This window comes from Apostichopus japonicus, chromosome 20, assembly GCF_037975245.1.
Source record: "Apostichopus japonicus isolate 1M-3 chromosome 20, ASM3797524v1, whole genome shotgun sequence".
Lineage (NCBI taxonomy): Eukaryota > Metazoa > Echinodermata > Holothuroidea > Aspidochirotida > Stichopodidae > Apostichopus > Apostichopus japonicus.
The window spans coordinates 26,193,212-26,217,720 of NC_092580.1; the positions used below are offsets into that span (position 1 = coordinate 26,193,212).

Consider the following 24,509-nt stretch of genomic DNA (forward strand, 5'->3'; position numbering starts at 1 on the left):
AATCCTTTTTACGGTTTTTTATTTTAAACGGTTTTTTGTGTGTCTATTGTTCAACTATTAAACTATTTCATCTATTGTTGCAAAACGACTCTTCATTCAAAGAGATATATTCCTATATCGGTTTAATTAAAATGTTAACCTGATCACGTCTGCGCAATTGTTTTTAATATACTATGAAATAATTACCACAATTATAACACCTCACCAAAGTTTGGGGTAGTAGAAAAGTAGTAGATTGTAATTCGCTAGATCAACGGCCGTTATTTACAGGATGCATATCCGGACAAAGTTGCACCGTATACATAGGTCTGAGTACATCTGTACCGTTCTCGCGTACAATTGCGAGATATATCGTGTATACGGTACATGAAAAAGCAACGACGAACGCCATAACGTCCGTACATCATGAGTTTTACTTTTGTGTAGAAACATCGTCGAATGATTCGACAGTTCGGCATGATGCATGTGTATGTTTAGAAGTTACGAAATAGTGTGGTCGAAATTTCACCTTGCGTCTAGGATATTATGACCTTATGACCTAAAAAATCTTAGCCTTGCAGCTGTAAACGGTCAAGTATTCCTCTGCCACGTTTTCGTCAGTATAAATAGTACAACATGTTTTTAGAAAGTAGAAAATATAGTCTTTCATACATTTTAATCATTGCTTTTTGCATAAATAGGCAACGTATAGTAGACCAGACTGTCTTGGGTCCCAGTGGCTCGCAACAGACGCTTTTACCGCAGGTGGTTTGTCACGTGACTCTCTTTGATCAAGCGGTTATGAAGGTACGTGGTTATGATGACGTCATCTACCGTTCGACGGGCCCATAGGATTCTGTGTACAGTTAATTATCTACTTGGTTGATCACCAGCAGAAAGATGCCAGAATTATATTATAACAATATTAGGCCTATGTGTGGATACCATGGTTCTCCAAAAGCCTTAAACGCATAATTTGCGCTATACAGCTATACGGTATTCCCACCTGGTCTTTGGTGATGCGGTCAGAGACTGGTCGAATTTAAAGAAAGTGTTTGTTTATTTTACAAGTTATTTAACATAGTTAATATTTCTCCATCATGATTTTCGCGGCTGAATAAACGTTGAGCATTACTGTCACCAATATGCGAGAGTCGGGATCAGGATACACGATAGTATAGGACCAGGGGTGAACGCGCTCGATAGGTACTCGCTAAGAGCTAGATAAAGAAACATTTAAACAGTCCTAGTGAGATGGGGGGGGGGGGGGAGGGGGTGATACGAGATTGGAGGGGAATTGGGAATCTTGTAGCACTAGGTCTCTAAGCATCTTGTTGCTCAAATATAAGCTCAGAATGGGGAAGAATTGGTATACGTACATCGGTTCGTGTTAATTTTCTTCTCATTTCTCATATTAATAACTATATTACTACTATTATTGAAGACACTGTGGATCTGTAAGGGACCATGGAAAGGAAATTTTATAGGTGAGCGAAAGCGAGAGACAGGTATGGGTGGGGGGGGGGGTATTGGAGGGTAACATTGGTTACCTTGTCAGAATACGAAGGATATATGCCTCTTCTCTTCACCCAGCTTCTACCTCTGCTACCCTGTAAGTGAAATGCATGAACGCAGGGATGAGGCATCGTCACTAAAGAAAAAATGTCGTTACAGTCATACTCGTTTTTGGAGCGTTCGGACAATATTTACCAAATGCACGTTGCAATCAATTAAAGCATGTACAAGTATATCACAGAACGTGGTCCACATATGCCTAACCCGTTGTGATTGACAAGTTGTCCTCTAGTGGCAATCGCGATCAAATTTGATACTGCCACGACGTCAACAGTGTGAACATTATTTAAAAAACATGAAATATATATGGGTTGCTGTTTGTGCTATACACTAACTGTCAGTAAGTCTCAAAACTTGCCTCTCTCTTGCCCTGAACATCATAAACGAACCCGGCTCTAGTGAGTGCCATGTTTAAATTTGCAAAGCTCCGTTATTGGTTTAAAGTTGTTTATCTGTATTCAGCTTGACTTGGCTCACTCCACGCAGTGTTACCGTTTATGCAAATAATGTATTGAATATTTAAACCGTTAAAACCCTTTCATCCAAACGCAATTACAATAGGCTAACGGACGGTAGTTATCGATCGAAAACTCAAACGTTCACTTCAAAAGTTAAACATATCTGGAAAATATTTGTCTCTACAAAGAAGTATCTAAAAAGTAAATGATTCCCACTAAGATTTATATTTGGGTAATAAACTGAATAAACGTACTTAAAAATTGGGTCAATTATCGAGCTTTTTATTGACTTACTACCGTTGATCTGCTACTTATTCTCCCAACACTTTTTAATATGCAATACACAATGTGCGGCGTCCTTAGTGTCGAGTCTGTGTTGACAAATGCAGACAAGAATTTAATCTCACTTTGATTCTGGATTATTACACATATGGATATCATTCTCTATCTTCTTGCTGGGAAATTTGGATTAATCGTTCGAGATCGTTATCGTTTTGTTATTATTTATTGCTCTTTGAGGTCTCCTTAATCGAGGATTTCTATATTAACTCTAAAGATTATATTTCGTTGCTGTCCCAGGATTTTTCTCGGTCAAATGTGTAATGGTTGTCAGTCAACGGTGGGAGATCGACTTTCACTGCTGAAGTCATGTTACGTTAGGCAGCCTATCCACATATAGAGCACTACTACAGACGTCAGGGGTTTTTTCATAATCGCATTCGTGCATTTTGTATGCGCCGTTCATACCAGCTTAATTTTCTTGGAAGATAACTTTTCATGAGGAAGGATACGTTGAGGGATAATCGAGCTTTTTATAGCAGTGAGTTACCGTGGTAACTGCACGTATTTGTACGAGAAGATTAATACAGCCATGGGGGTTGCCTAAAGAGACGGCAAGCCATTACCTACCAGAAGGTAAAACCATTCCATTGTTCTGGCTCCTCAAAATCAGCTCTGCCGGGAGGGCCACAAAGATCAGGAGAAAATGGCCTCAGCCTGGCTCCCATTTGCTCGGGCCGCAGCCATTGGCTGGGTTCCCGTGGCTCCGAATGCAATGCCCATCCTACCAAAGAGGAGGGTTATAGATGGTAGCGCAGCCAGGGTATGCATTAACATCAGTGGTAGAAAGTTTGAAACATGGCGCCACATGTTAGAGAAATATCCAGACACACTGCTAGGTAGCCGTGAGAAAGAGTTCTTTTACGATGAGGACAAAAACGAATATTTCTTTGACAGAGATCCCGATCTATTCAGGTATATCATGTCGTTCTTTCGTACAGGTAGGATGCATTACCCGAGAGGTGAGTGCATTACAGCTTTCGATGAAGAGTTGCAATTCTTTGGTCTCATGCCAGAGATCATTGGTGATTGTTGCTACGAAGATTATAGGGATAAAAAACGAGATAACCAAGAGAGGTTAATGGACGAAAGGATCTCAGATATGGGTGATAGCCTGCCTCCTGTCTACACCTGCAGAGAAAAACTGTGGAGGGCATTTGAAAATCCTCAAACTGGTACAGTAGCTCTAGTAGTGTACTATGTGATTGGATTTTTCATCGCTGTTTCAGTCATTGCTAATGTGGTGGAGACTGTGCCGTGTTCTGCTCTGCCCGGCACCGTAGAAATCCTTCCCTGTGGTGAAAGGTACGTGGAAGGGTTCTTTAGCCTCGACACGGCGTGTGTGATGATATTCACCGTAGAATACCTTCTAAGACTCTTTTCGGCACCAGACAGATTTAAATTTCTACGAAGTGTCATGTCCATTATCGATGTGGTGGCTATAATGCCTTATTATGTGGGTCTCTTCTTCCAAGATGACAGCCTGAGTGGAATGTTTGTCACTCTCCGTGTGTTCCGTGTCTTTAGAATTTTCAAATTTTCAAGACATTCGCAAGGTCTCCGAATCCTAGGCTACACGCTCAAGAGCTGTGCGAGTGAACTCGGATTCTTATTATTTTCACTAACAATGGCCATTATAATTTTTGCAACAATTATGTTTTATGCAGAGAAAGCACAAGAGGATACCAAATTCTACAGTATTCCAGCAGCCTTCTGGTATACCATTGTGACCATGACCACGCTAGGGTAAGTCCATTTTTTTTTATCATTGGCATTTACATTGAAGCATAATATCCAGCTAGAAGTATATATACATGTTGTAAACAACAAATCAATTCAAATCTTTGCCTTTTAAAGAGATTTTTCTTTTCAATATTAAAATTTGTTGAATTATAAAGTCCTTGAAGCTGCCAGGTGCCTTATAATCTTTACGAAATAGTGTGTCCATGCATCAGGTGAATAGTTAACTAATTCTTGGTCATATATACAGTCTATGTTGGCACGTTTCTCCCTCAATGTATTGGGGACTGTTTACCTGTACGTCAGGATGTGTCGTTCATAGAGACAAAAATAAATCAGAAGGAGAGATTGAGAGAGAGTATACAGTAGGTATAGAAAAAGTGGTACAAAGCCCATAATGGAGTCTTTTTGGGGTCTTGTGGGGTGTTTTGGCAAATGACATGCAAGGTAGCAAAGAAATTCTTACATGTTGAAGAAAGCTGTTTGCAAATATATGGATTTGTATACAGTGTGTAAATTCATCCATTAATTGCCATTCATGTATAAAGATGATGCTCAAGATATCTTGGTCCACGCAGAGCTTTGGTGTCCACATACTCAGTGACTAATTACTGTTGGGATGAAATTATATAACCATGAAATTCAACTTGATACAAATGGTTCTGTTTTGTGTCAAGCAATATATATTTATTGCAATCTTTAAGTCGCTTGTTTGTTTTCTATAATGTCTTTGCATATTTTACTTTATTTTTTGATTACTTTTAACTTATTTTTGAAAATTTTGAGACAAATCTGCCGTGCTATTTTACTCATTCATCACAAATGTTATTTTTACTATGTACGTCAGTTTTAAATTTGTGTTTGTGAGGGTTATAGTTCTCAATAGGTATAATACATCGCCATCTCAGATAAAGTTCCTTCCCAACTCCTTTCAGTTATATATGGACCACTTGTTGTACAATTTTGCTATTGGCCATTACTGTACTGTATAGATATATATTCCATCCGAATGGGAAGGACAATTGATCTCACTTTTGCCATTGATTAATCAATTTATTACAATAAATGTTGGAGTCATGAAGGTTATAGACATTGGAAGAGATGGTAATATTACTGTCATGCATGCACGCATGGATGTATGCGTATATTATACGTATCTTATAATTTACACGGTGGAGCTTTACTGACTAGCATGTAAAATAGAGCTATACGTACAGGTACATAGACATCTACGTTGAATGCACAACATCATACTACGCAGTGAGTGAGTGCAGTGTGTCTGTTAATTGGCTTCATATGAACTTTTAAAGCTGTATTTGGGATAAATGCTACAACTTAGGTTATAACAATAGTAAATTATACAAAAATACAGATTGTTATTTTCAAAACTGCAAAATGTCCACGGTTTAGAGTTGCGTTAACATGTATTGTGCATTTAAATAAGCTACCTGGAAGCTCAGTATGTTACCCAACATTTTATCCACTGAAATTTGGGGAGAATGAAATGTTGACAAAAACAATGTCCATGAAATTAAAGTATATTACATTGAATACTACATGTATGTGTAACATAAAGAACTTCTCATCAGGGTTCAACCATATCATACTGATTGTGTGTGTATTTAGGTGATATGATGGTAATAATAACCATGTATAGATCACTTGACTGTACAGGGAATAATATATTGGGTCCAAATTTTCTTGTAGCACTTTTGAAGTTACATGTGTAGACAAAATGCTATACATCCTTGTACTTGTATAGCAATTTGACCATTTTTTGCAAAGCAGTTTTGTGATTTTGATACAGGATAGATTATGATCAATTTATGTATACATACATGTACAGTACATATCATGTATGGCTTGGACAGAGTGTTACAAGCCAACACAAATTGCAGCTTTAAGATCTTGATGACGTATGTCTGCAAGAAATGAGAAGCTAACTATCTGTGCAGTTTACAACATTTATTGCTATTTATATGTCTCGACTAACTTAAGCACTAGTCTTAAGCTCTAGGCAACAATGTCTATCTTAAAATGACAAATAAGTCTTTTCATTTCCTTATAGTTAGTAATAATTTGGTGGAATTTTTGTATTTCATCATCATGAAATAAAATGTGAGCACTGGTATCATCAGTTGTAATGCAAGATTTATATAATAAATATACAGGTGGTACCGTATACGTACAGTCTGTAAACAACTTACAACTACAGTATTATATTTTGCCTTCGATTACATTGTAAGGAACCTTGGAAGTGAATTTGGTCTCTCCAACAGTGTAATTATAAAGTCAGGGTACTTGGCAGGTAGGTATGTCACTTAATGATCACTGTGACACCTTGGATGTGTATACACACTTAGGCAACAAAGTGAAACAGGATTAAAATTAGAGCTACTGTACTAGATCCCTGTATGGTACACTGATGGAGTGAACCGACACACTTTGGTTTAAAAAACCACTCTACTGTAGTTACCAAGTGAGTCGTGACAATTAACCTCTGTCTGGACTTTTCTTTAGCATCGTTGGCCAACTGGTCTAAAGATCGGTAGAGTGAAGTCGACTTTCTGTAGACATTTACCCAGATGTGGTACGACCCCTGTGCTTATAATTAACCTTAGTTGATATATGTACAAAAGTACAGTATACACAATATGGTTTGGTAGCCATTATTTATCTGTAGCCTGTGTAATTTTAGGTCAATTAATCCAACATAATGCATCACACGCTATATAGTCTCCACTGTATGCCTAATTCAGATTAATTTCTGGTCGAGAGTACAGTATGTATTTGGTACCGTGTTAGTATGAATATCATATACATGTTGACTAATATGATCGTTAATTTGGTGGAATGCAAAATCTTGCAGGGTTTTGTTGGGAGCCGAACTGTGAAAAGATTATTAGGCATTTTTAGGATGCCTAGATAGAACATATATATATATACTGTAGCTTGAAACATGTGTGCATGGTCAGAAAACTTACTCTTATATAGCTGTCTGTATGTGGAATATCTAGCAATCTGACAGATCTACATGAACAGACAAATTTCAAGAATTTAGACATTGCAACATAATGCTGTCCTCCAGCTGCGGTGAAGTCATTTTTAATATTGTGATCTTTCTACAGTTCAGATATTGCACGTAAGACAGAAAGCTACATATATAGTACTATATATACTGTAGTATTCATGTATGTAATGAGCCATGCATGATTGCTGATCATCACAAATTGGCAAATGGTGTGTTAATTAGTTAAGGTCTTCAAACCATGAGATATGTTTAGAAAAACAGAGCTCTCTGGACATAGTAGTTTCTGGAAAATTGTAATGTCACCTCCTATAGTATACTACGGTACTGTTAAGGTGTACCATTCTGTAAGTACCGACAATAGTACTATTGTCATCATGACAATTAGAGCAAGTGTGCCTCTCAGGATGTGTTCTGTCTCTAATATCAGGACCTACTCCACTGGATTTAGTCAGACCCTAAATTTTCCGATAATTAAATACATCAAAACATACCTTTAGATACTGAATCAAGATACATAAGTAAACACTGAAAATTAAATGTTACAAATGAAGGCATAATTAGCAAAATATCTGTACAGTAGTAACCAACTATTTATAATTTTTAAAGCAATAAGTTATATGTGAGATTAAGCATCCATACAAACATACACATATATACACACACGCATACATGTGGCATTTGTAGATCTACAGTATATAGTGGATAAATATACGAGCAACCTGCCTGTGCATATATAGTCTGTCCTTGCGCAGTTATTGTCTGTTCAGATGTCTAATTTTAAAGGGCGATCTCTGCATGCGTCTGACGTTTATGAGCATGAAACGTTATAGGAGTCCACTTTGCATGCATGCCAGACAGTGTTATGTGCAGATCGCTTGGCACGTGTGCAGTGGCTTTCTACAGCTCTGTGCTCAAGAACAGTTAACATTTAGTGCAGTATCTCCATTTATGATACCGTTTGGGCTCATGGGTTTGATTTAACATTGTGCACTTAAAGTAGGTTACAAACTTGAACTGCAGGCTGTACGTTTACTTTATGCGCCAGTCATTATGTCTGTATATGTACAGTAGTATGTTCCGCTCTTTTGTATTTAAAATTTGTTTTGTTGCAATTTATGGAGCGACTGTCAACATTTGGCAAATTTGTGAATGGAACAATATGAATATGGGAAGAAGTGCAGATCTAATTCACCGCACGTCATGCCCGACTCAGAATGATGAACTTTTAAAGGCAAATGAGCAAGTTACCCTACTGTGCAGTTTATGGAGATCAGATCAAATTCAGTAGAAGAAGAACCAAGATAGCAAAGTAAGGATGTAACAGCTGTTGAGAGAGAGAGAGAGCAAGAGATAAACGTACATGTGTAAATCACAACCAGTTATTCTAAGTTGAGATCGTACAATGTCAGACTAAGCACAACCTTGGTCAGGAGACTGGAAGAACTGACCAAATTGAGATGGTACCTGGTCAATAAAATTTGATAAGATAGCATCCATGGAGATATCAGTTTATTTCGTCAGATTTAAAACAAAGTCGAGAAGTCGGGCTCAGGTCAGAGGTACAAGCCAAATGTAGTTGGCTTGAATTCCAGCCAATCATCAAAATTAGAGGATCTTGTCGATGAAATTAACTAGCAACATATACTATGCTGAAAAATGATTTAAATAACAAAACTGACAGACATTCTCTTTCTCCTTTCAATTGATAGTTTTCATTGCCTTATACAGGCAACTTCATTCCTCCACTTTGATTTAAAGATTAACTTGTGGAAGAGTTAATTGTAACTCAATGGGCATCGTATCTACTATAGACATGCACACCGTATCTAAGTATGTAGTACGGTGGTAATGAATATTGAATGAAGTCTTCTCACATGAAAAATAATGTATGAAAAGTCTTGTTAGCATACTGTTCATATTTTAACACAAGATCCATGATGCCATGATCTCTGAAAAGCCTTTACATCATAATTTTACAAGGAATTTAGTAAACTACATGCACATCACACACACAAATAAAAAGGGGAAAAAAAGTTTGTAATTAAATAACCCTTGTATAAATAGATTAATTAGCAAATATTTATGAATTTAGTATCAACTATCAACGACTTCATTAAGCACTGTGTAAATGATAGGATAAATTTGACTGAAACTGCGTAATATGTAGCTTACTGTGCCCTGATCTCTGACAAGCCTAGTATATATATTACATCATAAGTTTACAAGGAATTTAGTAAACTACATGCACATCACACACACACATGATCAGGAAAAAAACTACATTTAAGTACTAATTTACGATTTTTTGCTCAGATGAAATGTTCTTAATCCGGAATAATTTGTAGATCTCCGTATCGAAACAATTTTTGATCAAGTTTGCTCACATTGTATTTATGAATTTGTAAAAGCCAGCATAATAATTGATTGCTTTTGCTACTGGGTAACTTCACAATAAATATTCTAAAGCATGCGGGCGAGAAAGTAAAATGAGATGGACAGAATATTCCCAACCTGACGTCATCGATTGCATAATGGATGAGAAGATAAACAAGCAAGCGGTAAAGGACTTTACCTGAAATGTTGTTAAATAATTGATGATTTCAAATGAAGAGTTTTACTTGGAAGTTTTTTAAGGTTTTAAGTATACTGTACATTGCTGTTGCTTTGTCCTGAAGTAGTTGCTATGGTATCAAGTAACTTAGCAGAGTAATTTTCTTGCTTTTCAGGTGTGTTAAATTGTATGTTTAAATTGTAACAGAGTTAGATTTAATTTCCCCTGATCATTGATAGTACTGAAAATTGCTTCTTTGAACATTCTTTTCAAAACTTGGAAGCATCCATTGCAACATTTATTTTTCTACAAAACTAGTAATAATATATATCATGTCTGTTCAAGCATGTCTGATTGGGAGAGAATCACACCACTTTTCACAATCAGTTCTTTTAAAGGCTACCCCAGCGATAGAATATTTCTCTCTTGCTATTGTTGTTGTTGTTTTAATGCCCTTGAAACTTTTCCACATCTCTGCATTTATTGACAAAATTAAGAATGCTTCTTTGACTTTGTCCGTACAGTATCCTATAAAGCATTCACAGTTGTATACACCCCTGGTATGTATACATATACAGTATACATGCAAAAGATGGTTTATTTGGAAAAAAAGCCATAAATATTGGAAGAAAACTTTAATTAAAGTTGCTGATATTCTTGATCTTTAAATACTGTACAGTATGCAGATTTTCTGCAGTTGTTTGTCTCCCCCCCCCCCGCCCCCTCTCTCTCGCCCAATGGTAGTAGAGGGAAATAGCTTTGTCCCAAAGCATGCAAGAAGGATTTGATCAAGATTTGTTATCTCTTTCATTTTATGCTACCTCCACAGCCATGTTGAACTGAAAACATAAGCTGTTTGTCTAACTGGACTAATTCTCAATTTCCTGGAATATTTGTCACAAATAGACTGTTTAACACCTGTGGAAAATGACTTCTTGAGACTTAAAGTTAGATAACATCTCACTGAAATTTGTGTGTAATCCTTTTATACCTGTGAAGCGCTCATTCAAATAAATTTAGCTGCTTTGAAAGTGATGTAGATCAACAACAAGAAGATAAAAAACCCAAATTAATGACGCAGAACAAGTTAAAATCCCGATATACTGTATCCAATTTGATTTAGTACAGGGTGAATATTACCAAACATGAAAAAGAACCTGGAAAAATGAATTTATATTGGTTGATGACTTGCTGATTATTATAACCCTTCAATATTTTGTTAAAATGATAGAAGGGATGTCTTCAAATTTGATTAGTTGCAATCTTCCATTAAAACACTTGGTAGGCCCTATGTATTCATATGGAAACAATTGGGGGTCAAATGCATGAAATTCTTAAGTTATATACTTTAAATAGCTAATTACTTGAGTATATTTATGTACAAGTTAACAAAGCAAAACTCTGTTGTATGTAGCATGTTATTATTATCACCAGTAGTTTGTATGAGTATCAATTGGAAAACTTTGTACACACATCAATATCTGTGAGAGGAGAAGGGGTAGAGAGCTAGAGAGAAGTAGCTGGAAGCCCAGCTAACCTTCATGAGTCAGGCTTTGTTGGCGTCATACAGCACACTCCTTCTAGTGTTTACGTTACAATGTCTCAGTAATCCTATTGTAACAATCTCCTTATTCAACCAACCTCCATTTTGAAAGTATGGATTTTTTTCCTCTCTCCATTGGCTAAGCTTTAAGTTTTGAACATAACTTCATCAATTATGCATTGAGCTGATGCATTGTCAGTGACCCAGTCATTTATCCTTGCCAAGCGTGCTTATTATGTGTTGTGGTAGTACTGTAGTGCAGTACATCGTGCAGTCAGTCAACGGTTAAATGCCCTGTCTGACAGATATATACAGGCATATGTATACTGTGTGTACACAGTCAGATGTATTGAATGTTTAATACATGCTTACTGTACAGGCAGAGCGCAGTTTTAATTACCACTGTATTTTTGATATACAGTATAAATGTTTGTCTTTCACTGCCACTATTTTGTACATTCTTCTTCAAGTATAATATATATATACTGTCCATGATTGGATGGCACATGTTGTTTTCTTTCTAGCTCTGCCAAAATATGTGCAAGTGTTTGAGATTATCCGGGACACCTAATTTGAAATTCAAACACTATTATCATGTTGCAAAAGGTTATTTGAATATCTCAAAACGAAGCAAGACTTAACTTGATTTAGAAAAGCAACATTTTGGGCTGTAAAATAAGTTTGGTAGACTATAAATTGCTGGATATCATTTGTAGAAGTTCAAGGAACAAAAATTGGAACTGGATTTATAAATAGGAAGCAACTTCAATCTCAAATCTATATATGTACAACATAATGCAATTTCCCAGGTGTACCTATATGATATGACTGGAAGGATATACACCAGTCACTATATATCTCCCACTGCTGGGATACCTACCCACTTTCTCCTTACAAATCCATTGAACAATGCCTCCCACTTCCTTCTAAGTCTCTGTCATGTAGAATGGAGACAGGTAAATATTGTCATTCACAATTACCCTACCAGTAAGTTTTCGAGTAGATCTAAGTATGAAAAGGAAATTTATGGGAACTTGATGAATTTGGCGAAATCAGTCATGTATGCAGGGCTCATTGGGGTTAATTGGTTGAATTTCAGATTTCAGGTTCAGTTTTTTTCTTCAAAGAATTTTTAAATAGGAAGCTAATAGGCAGAGCCAGTGCCAAACTATTTTGTACACTAGGCAAGGCCAACTACTTCCATCCCCCTCCCCTCCCCTCCCCTCCCCTCCCCTCCCCTCCCCTCCCCTCCCCTCCCCTCCCCTCCCCTCCCCTCCCCTCCCCTCCCCTCCCCTCCCCTCCCCTCCCCTCCCCTCCCCTCCCCTCCCCTCCCCTCCCCTCCCCTCCCCTCCCCTCCCCTCCCCTCCCCTCCCCTCCCCTCCCCTCCCCTCCCCTCCCCTCCCCTCCCCTCCCCTCCCCTCCCCTCCCCTCCCCTCCCCTCCCCTCCCCTCCCCTCCCCTCCCCTCCCCTCCCCTCCCCTCCCCTCCCCTCCCCTCCCCTCCCCTCCCCTCCCCTCCCCTCCCCTCCCCTCCCCTCCCCTCCCCTCCCCTCCCCCCCAAAAAAAAGAAGGAAATTGCTAACTTTGATTATCATTATCATTTTTGTAACAAAAATGAAAAGCACAGGACTTGAAATTGCCAAATGGATTTGAAATTGCAAGAAATAAATAATACATCAAGCTTTTCGACTTATCTTTCTCAAATACAAAAAGAAATAGGCATTTCTGTACCAGCATATCACAATTTTGATAATAGTATCACATAGGTTCAGACCACTCTTTTATTTTCTCCAGGTTGTCAGAGTGTGGCTTCATTTAGCCGACATAAACTAACAACACAATAGGGTCTGTCTTTCCAATTTAAGTGGTCTTGGGGGTTGCGTCCAAGTTCAGCTGGAGAGAATTACTACTTTAAAAGCTTTTTTGCACTGGCCAGTGCTTCTTTTGTTGGCTGTTTTGTGTGGTCAGGGGTTTTTCAACAAGCTTTTTTTTTTTTTTGCTGGGGAATTATAAAAGAATGCATAGAAGCTTTCTCAACAGAGTTACTCCAGCCTCCTCTTCGTGATATACTTACCTTACACTGTACTCTTATACAGCACTTTACTCTGTTACTTTGCACTTTACTTGATTACACATTAAATTACTTGTTCAACTATATCAAAATGCATTATAGTTTTTGAGCTCTACAATAATAATATTTCAGGAAATCTTACTCTATTCTGTTGTGTTTATTTATGCATCCCCTGTTATAACACCCCTTGTTTGAGCACTACTGTACATTTACAACCGCTCTGGACTGGGTTTATGTCCACCACGTACACTTAGGGCACGCTACAGATACTCATTTGTGCCTAATTCTGTCCATATATTTAATTCACAAGTGAGAAGATAAGTTTCTAATTTGTAGGACTTGCTGTTTATATGTTTGTATTACAGTTGTGTATTGCAGTCTACTGACACTTATACTATTGCTTTTTATCTTCCGTTAACCACCTGTGTAAGCCGATTTTCCGGTTGTGGACAATAAATTCAATTCAATTCAATAATAGACAGGTTACTTCATGTAATTCACCTGTAGAGAAAAGACATCAACAAATGGAGATTTGTTCTCACTGGTTAAGTAACACACCAGATTGACTGATTTTGTGCATGTTTATTTCAGCTTCCCTTGTTATTACCATTCCACTAGCGCCCTCATTGGAAAAAAGATTTTATATCCGGTGTCTAGTTTTAACTGTAATAAATTAACTATAATATTTTCCTTTGATTTACATTTTTGCTTTAAAACAACTAATTTGTACGAAACTGTGACCCTCAAAGGGTCAGTACTATGCCCCTCTAAGGTCTGTGCCTTAGGCGGCTGCCTATGTAGTTGGCCTAAATGGCAGCACCGGCCTTCGCTTGTAGGAGTAGAAATTAAAAAGAACACAAAGTACCATCCAAATTTAAAAAAATGTCGTATATATGTGCTTTAGCTTTATGCCTGGCTTACATGTCCCTGATTGACTTGTATGCATTCAAGTCTATACCTAGCTGAAAAATCTGGATGTTTAAGAATGTTTTTATATCACTTTAACACTTTTCTTTTGGCACTTGGTCGGTAGATCCAGGATGAAAATTGAGCTGTGACTGAGAAATGGGTAAACTGTAGGGTGAACCAACAGATGATTTTAAGGCAAGATGGATTTGTTGAAGGGGTTACAAGATATAGAGCTCTAAGAGAATGTTTAATTTTACAATTATTCAAAACCAGCCAACTTTTGGGATTTTCATTAAAATATCAAGTTTTGGGATAATTGTCATAATTTGAAACAATTCACCCAAAATTTTGTCACAATTAGGCCAAAAAGTACATAAATGTCGCTGTAAATGGCACTGTAGACTTTTGATTTTTTTCTTTGTAACTGAGAGAAGATTTGCAAGTTCTTTGGATTCAATTTTTATTCCAAATTTATGTTCTGGAGAACAGTCGGTTTACAAGAAAAGCTCTCATCTTGATCTGAAATATTGGTAGTCAAATTGGTGCGTTTCACACGAGCGTTATCTTTCATACCTCGGCAAGCTAAAAGACTTCCATCTAGTGGTTTACAAGTCTCAGTTTTATGACGATAGTGAAATGTCAACTCCAAACAAAAGTGAACATAAACTCATAAAAAATCATTATTCCGTTGAGAGAAAAAAAATCATACCCAAGCGCGGACCAAAGGAGAAAGAGGAAAATTGCCGCACATATATACAATTGAACGACCAGCAAATTACGCACTTTACGACAATTCCTGCACATAAATTGTAATTTGTGTCAGGGACTTTGGCAATGGAACATTTTTTGCTTGTAAATTATGCTTTCATATTGCTGCTAGATCTACATAAGTAATATTTAAGAGATAATGTACTTTTTTTCCCTGCGACATTAATGAGATCATTCAGTTAGATTGTTTTGGTGAAATAATTGAATTATGTACAATTTCAACAGGTTTGTGGGGGGAATATGGAACATAAAACTAGCAAATGACTAGTCAAAAGACCTGTCTGTCTATGTATCAGACCTTTTAACGAATTGTAAACTTGATACAGTAGTATGAGGTTATAAAAAGATATAAAAGTCAGGTTTATTGCACACTTAAATTGTCAGACTGTAGTTTTTAAAGATTTGTACAATCATGCACATAACTGGATGAATTAATGTTCCTGTTGATGGAAAGGAACTTTTCAGTCTCTGTAATAACAAGCCACAATCTACTGTACATGTACCGTACCACCCACCCCACCTCAACCCAACTCACAGCCAAAACTCAAACACTCAAACACCAGTCCCCTCGTCAGGCCCATATAGGCAGGCTTTCTGGGTTGGAGGGACAACCTACAAGTTAAGGAATATGCACCAACAATTTAATGAGGTACATGAACAATACCAGTGTACTGTAACTGGTGAAGAGTTTGTACACATGGTGGTGGCCCAAAGATGAGGAGCGTAGTAATACACAGGTTGAGTAAATAGTCCACTGTGCTCTATTCTGGCTATGGGCCAGCCCCCCCCCCCAGCCCTACATTAAACATGATACCCAAGAATAAAACAGCGACATTTTCATGCAAAGGTTCTGTTACCTTCAGGTAGCTGTTTGGAGAGGGTCATTGACAGGAAGTGACTAATCGGGATACATAAATGAGTTAAGACAAAAGGTTACAAACAATTCAATCTAGACATATGGTAGTGTGAGCAGACAGGTAAGCTTATCTACATATCCAAATGTGATAAGCTTTGGACTTTATCATGCAAGCAAGTCCGGACCGAGGAGGTGGGCGGGTGCCACCTCTTTTCAAACCCCAGAAAAAGGTAGAACTTTATCACCACAACTTTACTTTATTTATAGACCTTATTTAAAGCGTAAATTATACACCATTTCATGTCTAAACTTTTTCTTTCTTAGGAGGACGACTCCCAAACCCCCTCAATGAAAGCTTCAGCTTCAACAATCCCAGGTACCCCCCTGCCATATCCCCCTCCCTTACCCACTTTTTTTTTTAAATCTGGGATCTCCCCTATCTGGCCAGGCTATTAAAAATATCTGAAATACCAAATCCATTATTGTTGAACATTCAACATTTGTTATTTCGTGGCTGTTAAATGTCTGCAACATTACACATTGTAAGAGTGACTCCAATATTTAAATTGTAAACCACACAGTTTTAATATTGCATGTATTACGCCGTTTCTTCCATGCATAGTTCTCAAAGTGTTTTGGGAGGAGTTTGTTGCAAAATAATTGTTTAATAAGGCACTTTGAAATTATGCGTCGTCATAAATTTATTAAAAGTAAATTTAATTTGAATGATTTACACTTTGAGTAATAATACCAAAAAATATAAATTTATAAATTTTCTGCCAGTTATTGAAAGTTCTGGCAATTTGTTTTGTCATTGCAATGATGTCTCCTCAATGCACAACCAATCTTGCTCCATTTTTGACTCAATTTTCGTTTAAATATTTCCATCCTATTTTTTGGCCTTTTTCTTTCGAAACCTAAACATTTAAACAAAATGTGCAATATTCCTTTGAAAGTTAAATTGCATCTCATATTTGTTTGTAATTAGAGTAGATAAAGGATTTTATTTTCAATTTCTTCTGAGAGAAAGGGAACTTCCCGTCTAAGTTTAATATCAAACAGGCAGAGTTCACTGTCAATATTTGGTGAGCACACAAGACATCCCATGCATGTATACACAGGTTTTTACAGTTTATTAAAAATAATTTGCTGATCTCAGAAACACATTCATTTGCTCGGCATCAACTTTAATCTAAACGTACTGTACGCGTGCGGTAGCCTGTGTTGTACGGGGTAACCACGATGTACAGAGAGCGTCACAGCATGCAATTTGCGTGTACTCTGTCGGTTAAGACGTATTCCTCGTTCGTGTTTATATACGTGACGTCTATAATCCAGTGAAATTGCTCCACCATTTTTTTCTTTCCTCTTAATGAGATTTCCATTCAAGGCCAAAAAAAAAGAGAAGAGACAAAAAAAAAAAGAGAAAAAAAAGATTAAAAGTATTAAGAGAAGCTTGGATGGTCCGAGTTAGAAAAAAAGTCAATTGAAATTTTAGCGTAATAGATAAAGATTAAAGAGCTTTGCCTGTATTGAGTTTCCTCTGTTTTTAATTTTACTCCGAGGAGGATGGGAGAATGCTTTTTAAGGTACAGCTGTACTTAAATTGTTTGTTTTTGCATAATCAATTGGGGTTTACCATGGTACAGTGCGTCCTCTTGAAACATGTATTCCTGCGATAAATCGACCAGGTCCGGATCAAGCTAGTGCGGGGCCTGTAGCATAAATGTTGTAAAGGGGCCCTTAAATAAAAATAAAAATAAAAGATTCTCGGTTTCGGATATCTTTGTACTTCTGCGTCGAATATGTATCACATAGATACCACACTCAGATTTATTACTCTGTTTAAATAATAACCCCAAATGAAGTTGATAATTGGCTAAAATCTCTAACCTAAAACACCCAGTCTTTCATAAAAGTTGAAGACAGTACAGTACTATAGTAATGGAGCAAGTGCAGAATTGATAGCTTGCAAGTATTTAGCATGGGGCCCTTGAAAATGCGTGGCCGGAAGCATGTATGCTACTTTTGCTATTAGCTTAAACCAGCACTGTATGTCACTGTCTTGTAAGATACATTTTGTGTTGATTGTATTAGAGTACAATTTTTTTACAACTTAATTTGGCCAAAATGTTTAAGAAAAGTTTCTAAGGCAACAGCTTGTGAAAGCATGTACAGTGCCTCGTGCAAAATTCATATACATAGTTACTGAATGAAGGGAATTGTGTACATGTAGTTTAAAATAAAAATGATCAAACTATTTTAATTGTTCTTGATATGGTAGTTACAAAATGACCAAACCTTCAAACTTTCTGTGGTACATTCTAATTTTTCAACCAAAACAAGCTAAAGCAAAATGGTTCACACTCTGGACTGATTGACTGTATTGTAAACACACATATAAGTTAACCCCAACACAGTGTATCTAGCCTAGCTTTTAGTACATATTGTGACAGTTAATTGGTAGCCAAATAAATTGTGGAATGTCTAAGCTGAATCAAACATTTGCTTGCATTTTACTTGTCTACCCATACTACATAAAGCCCATCATTCGGGAATGATTTCTAATAAGTGCTGTTAAACCGAAACATCTTATGCTCACACTGTTATCACAGTACTGTTTCAATGGAGCATCCTGTAGTAGCCTACTATGAACACACTGTTCAGCTTGCATTTGTGCCCTTTCCCCCTCCGACAACATGTGCGCTTAGCAGACGGTGGGCTGGACAAATCAAGTTATAATGCATTGAATAAATCTATGACAAAAAAAATTGGCTTAAGTAAAGCTTTTGTGGTTAAATCGACACTCTTTGCATTCAGGGTACGTCAGCTCAAAATATAAACTGCGTGGGGATTGAAAGAGCAAAGTGTCACAGATGGTATGGAACGCATATCATCCGGGCATCGATATTATTGACTAGTGGCATGGCAGTTTATAGATTTATATGTAATGTCATTCACGCCTAGCCGGATGGCGATGATATCGTCGTACGCCTAAAACGAGAAGAACATATGATGCCTATGTAATAACTGACAGCACAGGGCAAACTGTAATAGTGTAATGCCTGCAGTTCCATATAATTCATCTGGGGGTGTTATTTCTAAGGGGGAAGCAATTATGGGAAGTGCCACCTCCGATCAAAACTGCGAGATCATCCGTTCGGAATGTCATGTGTCGTTTTTCCTTTCTTTTCTTATCTTTTTTTCCCCCCTGTGCTGCATGATCATGAAATTACATTGATTATAACCCAACACTGGATTGGTTCCCATTGGTCTGTTTACAACGAATTTCAAGGTTTTAAGCCTGCTGCTACTTCATTAACAATTCCGCTAAAAATGCGACATGCCCTTTCTGGACTCATTCTGTGTGAACTTGGCGAAACGCTCTGAATTGTGTTCTGATCAGGCGTGGGCGTACAGGTTTACTGGAAAAATGTTGTTAAATCAATAGTCATGGTCTCTTTTCATGACGAAAACAATAGCAAATTACCAAAACAAAAAAGACATAGACGAAAGTAACATGAAGGGGAAAAGGAAAGATGGCTGCGAAAAAAATTCAGCGGGCTGGTGAATAGGCCTTGGTTTAAGTTTGCACTTGCCACTAGTAGGCAGGAAGTTGAAACAAATTTGCATCATGCAGATCAAATGGTTCGAGAGAGGTCGCAAGCTGGAAATCCTGGACTCGTTCAAGAAGGGCGATGTGGACAGATGTCATACTTTGCATGTGGCAATAGGATATAATCAAGATCCCAGGGATCTTGATTATACAGGAGGGGGGGGGGGGAATGAAATGTCAGAAGAGGCGACAATTTGAACATTTCTAAAAGCCTTATATCTCAAGAATCTTAAGCTGATAACCTTTAATAATTTTTCATTGGTGGGGTGGAATTGTTTCAATGACTTTCACAAAGTGAGCATTTAGCTCAGTAGGCAGATAAAAGTGCATTGTTTAAGAAATCATTTTTAGAACCCAGTCCCATAACAAATGTTGACAGAATCAATGCATGAAGCTGGTGCGTTAATTAATTTTATTCATTTATATACAGTGCATACAGTGCAAGCTTCAAATTAGAATAAAACTGTCATGTGTCTGTGTGTGTGGTCAGTTTCTTGTTGTTAAACAGCTGTCTACTATTGTGTGTTTCCCTGACATGCATGGCCTTAGTTTGAACCAGGTCTCTGTAGTACTTACTACTCAAGGTGTCACTGGTGTGTATATATCTTTCACACCTCGAATTGGTCAGATAGAGTAGTCATGTGGGGGGACGGAATACAGACGATATAAAGGTTAATAAATTGTTGAATGGTGGTTCTACTGACCTAGATCTTTATCATTAGACAAGTTTGTTTCCGTTATTTATCATACCTGATCAATACTCAGTATATATTGATCTTCATGGAGCAATAAGATTTGGAAGTCCTGATGAAAACATCTTAGTATGATGCAGGACAAGACAGTTTACATGAAAGTAAACTCGTTCCGGAACATCCGGTAATAAATGTTAACACAGGGAATTATGTATCCGGGTGTCGCAACCCAAAAATTCTATGCAAAATGGCCGACTTGCTATACAAACTATTCAAAGATGTATATTAATATAGCATTTTGTGTACAAAAAGAGCCATAGTATTATTTAAGAGACAAACTTTAGAGACTTCAAAAACTGCTACACAAACTTGAGCACTAAATTTTTCCTTGTAATATTGTCTTATGGGGTACATTCTGTAGGAAGTATTTACTTGCCTTTTATCTTGTTTTAAATTCAACATTATAGTATGTTTACATGAATATTTCTAATGGAGCATCAGGAGCTGGGAAGATAAATTTAGTCAAGAAAAGACATGTAACGCTCAATCGTTTAATTCTTTACACTCTTCAGTTGGTCTGACAAGGAAAATTAAACAACTTAACTTTTTGAAGCATTTTATGTTTGAGGTTTTCATGTATATATCATTCTCATTAAAACCAGATATAGTACAGTTATGAATTGTAATGAATAACTTTCTTACGGAATAAATTCAAATTAATTTCATTTTGTAATTTGTTTTCGTTATAGAATTTATGAATAATTCCATAACAGAAACTATCATTAAATATTGAAATAATGGTGAATTCTAAGTTGCACTGCAATCAGAAATTAGAGAAGGAAAATTCAGGAAAGGTTTTCACAATAGTTAGCGGAATATTAATATTCAACCATTTTTACATTGTTCAGTGTAGTATGAATAATTCAAATTCGACAGATAAGCAGACATCATTACAAATTTTTGCCATGTGAAACAACCAATGCGATGATAGATTGTAGACATGTTTTGACATGTTTTGGAGTTTGTCATTTTTCTCAATATCAAGCCATTGAAATTTACTCATACTCAGTCTGACCTACAGTAGATCTATCCTCAACTGTTGGTATAACTCGTATTTTCTTTTAAATTCCCATCTTCATGGCCTACAAACGGTGGTAACATTTTTAGAGCTTTTGCTCCCCTTTTGGATCACAACTGTTCTCATTCTCCTGTTTCCATAGCTACCATCTTATATGACCAAACCCTTAACAATCCCATACTGCAATTTACATTGATATATTTTTTAATTCATACCTGAAATGGATAGAATTATGTCTGGAAATTGCTTGATTTGAAACATATTAAGAAATGAATAATGTCCTTTTATTTTCAGGATGAGGACATTATAGAGGGGGAATGTTGTAAATTTTGGGGTTAATAAGTAGTCATTTATATTGATTGAGCAAGGGAAATGAATGTTCATGAATGAGGAGGAACGATGATAATTTTTTTTATAAACCATGATACATTTATTGGGACTTGATAGCTCAGGATTCAAGGTTTTATTGTCCTTGGACAGCTTTTATCCCAATTAATATGCAGATTATTTATTTGAAATGGATCCTCTCTAATCTGTTTCCATTTTACATGTAACCATGTTCCATCTGCTTATCATCTGCACAAAAATAACTAATATTTCAGCAGAGGGAAATATTGAATTAATAATTCATTAATTGATGTACTTATCGACTTATTTGTTTGGGGTTAATTTTTTATTAAATTTCAGCTTCCGTTCAGTTAATTTTTCAAATGAATTAAAATTGTTAGTTTGGCTTTGCAGACAGCACTTAGTTACATTACACTGAAGCACCTGACTGTTGAGGCAGTCTACATGATACAGGAGCAATTAGGATGCTGGGGGGGGGGGGGGGGGGAGGGCAAATCTAACGTGCTTTGCAGTTTCACATAAGAGGTACTGCAGGTCATGAAGAGATAATCCCTATTGTATGATAACTGGATCATCCCAGCTGAGCTGGATTTTCCAGCTATACTGCATCTTTTTGTTGTGGACACCCATCATGAATAGGGGTCATGCACCATTTTATCGTGTCAAAGGTCAGGACGTACTGTAGTACACATAAAGGACAGTACTGCAGTTTAGGACAGAAATATAAGTTTTGTGGTATAGAAACACATGTAGGTATACTGTGTAACGTAATGTACATGTATATTCAGTAGTCACTAATTGCTGGTTAAGTTTGTGCATTCATGTCAAAGGGCAATATATGATAAATGGTCAATGGCCAGTTTGCATTTGAAGGAGATTCTGCTAGTAGGCCTAGAGTGAAAGGTCAAGCTGTCTGTCCGATGTTACATTGGTCATTCATGAATTGGTGGAAAAGTACAACATTTGTTGAGTCGGTTGCAGCACATAAATATCCAATCCTGGTTATAGTCTGAAACTTGAACAAGCATCTTCCTCCTAACTTATTATTTTATTTATTACACAGTTAACTGTTGATTAGATGCACCAAAAAAATGACTCTTTTTCACATCCTTCACATCCCTCCCCCCCCCCCCCCTCATCATCATCTCTGTCCCTTGATTCTTTCCTTCCTGCACTAGCAGTTAATGAATAATTTAATGTTCCTCAAGTTGCGTAGGTGATAAGGATATAATTTATTGCAGCACTGCACTCTTGCTGTCACTAGTACATTTAATATTTTCCCAGCTTTTCCTCTCAGAGGAAAGAAGAACGATGAGAAAAAGGAAAAGAAAAGAAGGTAAAAAAATGAAGATCCCTCTGATTAAGTGTCCTGTCAGTTTTGTAGCTCTACACTTGGCTGATGATTTGTATTAAATGTGAATTGGTATTAATCTTAAAAATTTTACAGAGAGTTCATAAAGTACAACAAAAAATGAGAGAAAATCTTCAAATAAGAGTATATTTGGAAAAGATGGAATCAACATTTTTACTACTATTATTATCATGATGATTTTTCTTTATGAAATCTTATCTCCAAGGGGAGTAATAGTGTCTAAATTGTTATGGTTGTATAAATTACCTTTCTCTCACTTCTCATCTTTCTTTCTTTTTCTTTGGGCAACGTAAACTGTCCAATGATTTCTCGGCCACTTGCACTTTTTTGGTCTTGAAAATTTATGGTTGTGCGTGTGAGGTTTTGTCGTTGAGCTAAACACCGTCGCAGTTCTCATGAATACTAGGTGACATTTTTACTGGCTTGCGAACTGCAGGGACCCTACTGCAACATTTCCGTAATGGATTTTTTTCCCCGTCTCAAGTGCATTAACTTTCCCTGAAATGGAGAAATCTGGCAATCCTTGGACAGTTCTAGATCTGCAAAAAGAAGGAAAAGCTGCAGATCCCAGAATTTAAGAAAAAAAAAGAAAAGAAAAAAGGCATGAAAGAAGGGAAGAACTGTTAAGAAATATTAACCAGGAGCTCTTGCTTCGTTCTATCAGGCAGGCAGCTCTGTGAAACGCTTCTTTCTCTACCTGCAAGCTTTTTATGAATTTATTATTTGCCCAATTGGCAGCCCTTATTGCCATAGACCTGGCTATATTACATCATAAAAAAAGAAGAAATAAAGAGTAGCTAGATATTGGTGAGCATGTTTCGACTTTCCCTTGGAGCAAAGTGATAAATATAGATGTTTAACTACGTCATTTGTCCCGTTTGCGTAAACATTGTGTGTAGAGTGCGCGAAAGATCTCGGCTCGGTTTGTTCATAAGCAACTCGACCGGCATTCGTTGGCAGCATCACTAATGCCAAATTTTGAATAAATGGCGGTTGGTGGGAGTTTGAGGAGCGGGGAAGGTGTAGCCTTACACTGTGCAGACCTTCAAAGACTGACAGCTACCTCTGGGCATAAAAATTGACGCAATGTCAGGTTACGATTCCCTTTGGCCGACTGTAAACCGACAAGTTGGAAGTTTCTATCCCTCCGTGGAGAATAGATTCCGTCCTTTAAGGATTTGGAGTAACTGTGGGCTTATGGTAAAATGTCTTCTCAATGAGAGGTAAGGAAAAGGAAGTGTATTTATTTAAGATTAAGGATGTCTATATGATTGAAATGAAAGTTGGTTTAGCTAGAGGCTTTAATTAGATAAAATATTGGCATAGGGGTGGGAGGAGGGGATCGAGGGGGGCGGGAACCATGCTGGCATTGCATTAGGATACATGTAGAGAATTTGCAACTTGTGTTGTGGATTCTTGGAAACGAAAAATGATTTAGTTCAAGTAATAATAATAATAGATAATTGGATGCAAGTTGACAGGTTTATCCATCCACTTGGTGATATTTACTAAATACTCTGTGGCTCACAGGCTTGGAAAGTCTGGTGATTTACTGGCTAAAATTTACCAACAAATGTTGCTGTTT

At 37.1% G+C, this 24,509-nt stretch overlaps 1 protein-coding gene across 1 annotated transcript in view; it reads left to right on the plus strand.

Moving 5' to 3' along the window:
• Window positions 1–2,249: 2,249 nt before the first annotated feature.
• Window positions 2,250–24,509, plus strand: part of LOC139961137 (potassium voltage-gated channel protein Shal-like) — a 123,597-nt gene continuing 101,337 nt past the window's right edge. The window contains exon 1 of the mRNA XM_071960054.1: window positions 2,250–4,097. Coding sequence (XP_071816155.1) covers window positions 2,998–4,097 — 1,100 coding nt within the window. The 5' untranslated portion in view covers window positions 2,250–2,997. The remainder of the gene's footprint in view (window positions 4,098–24,509) is intronic.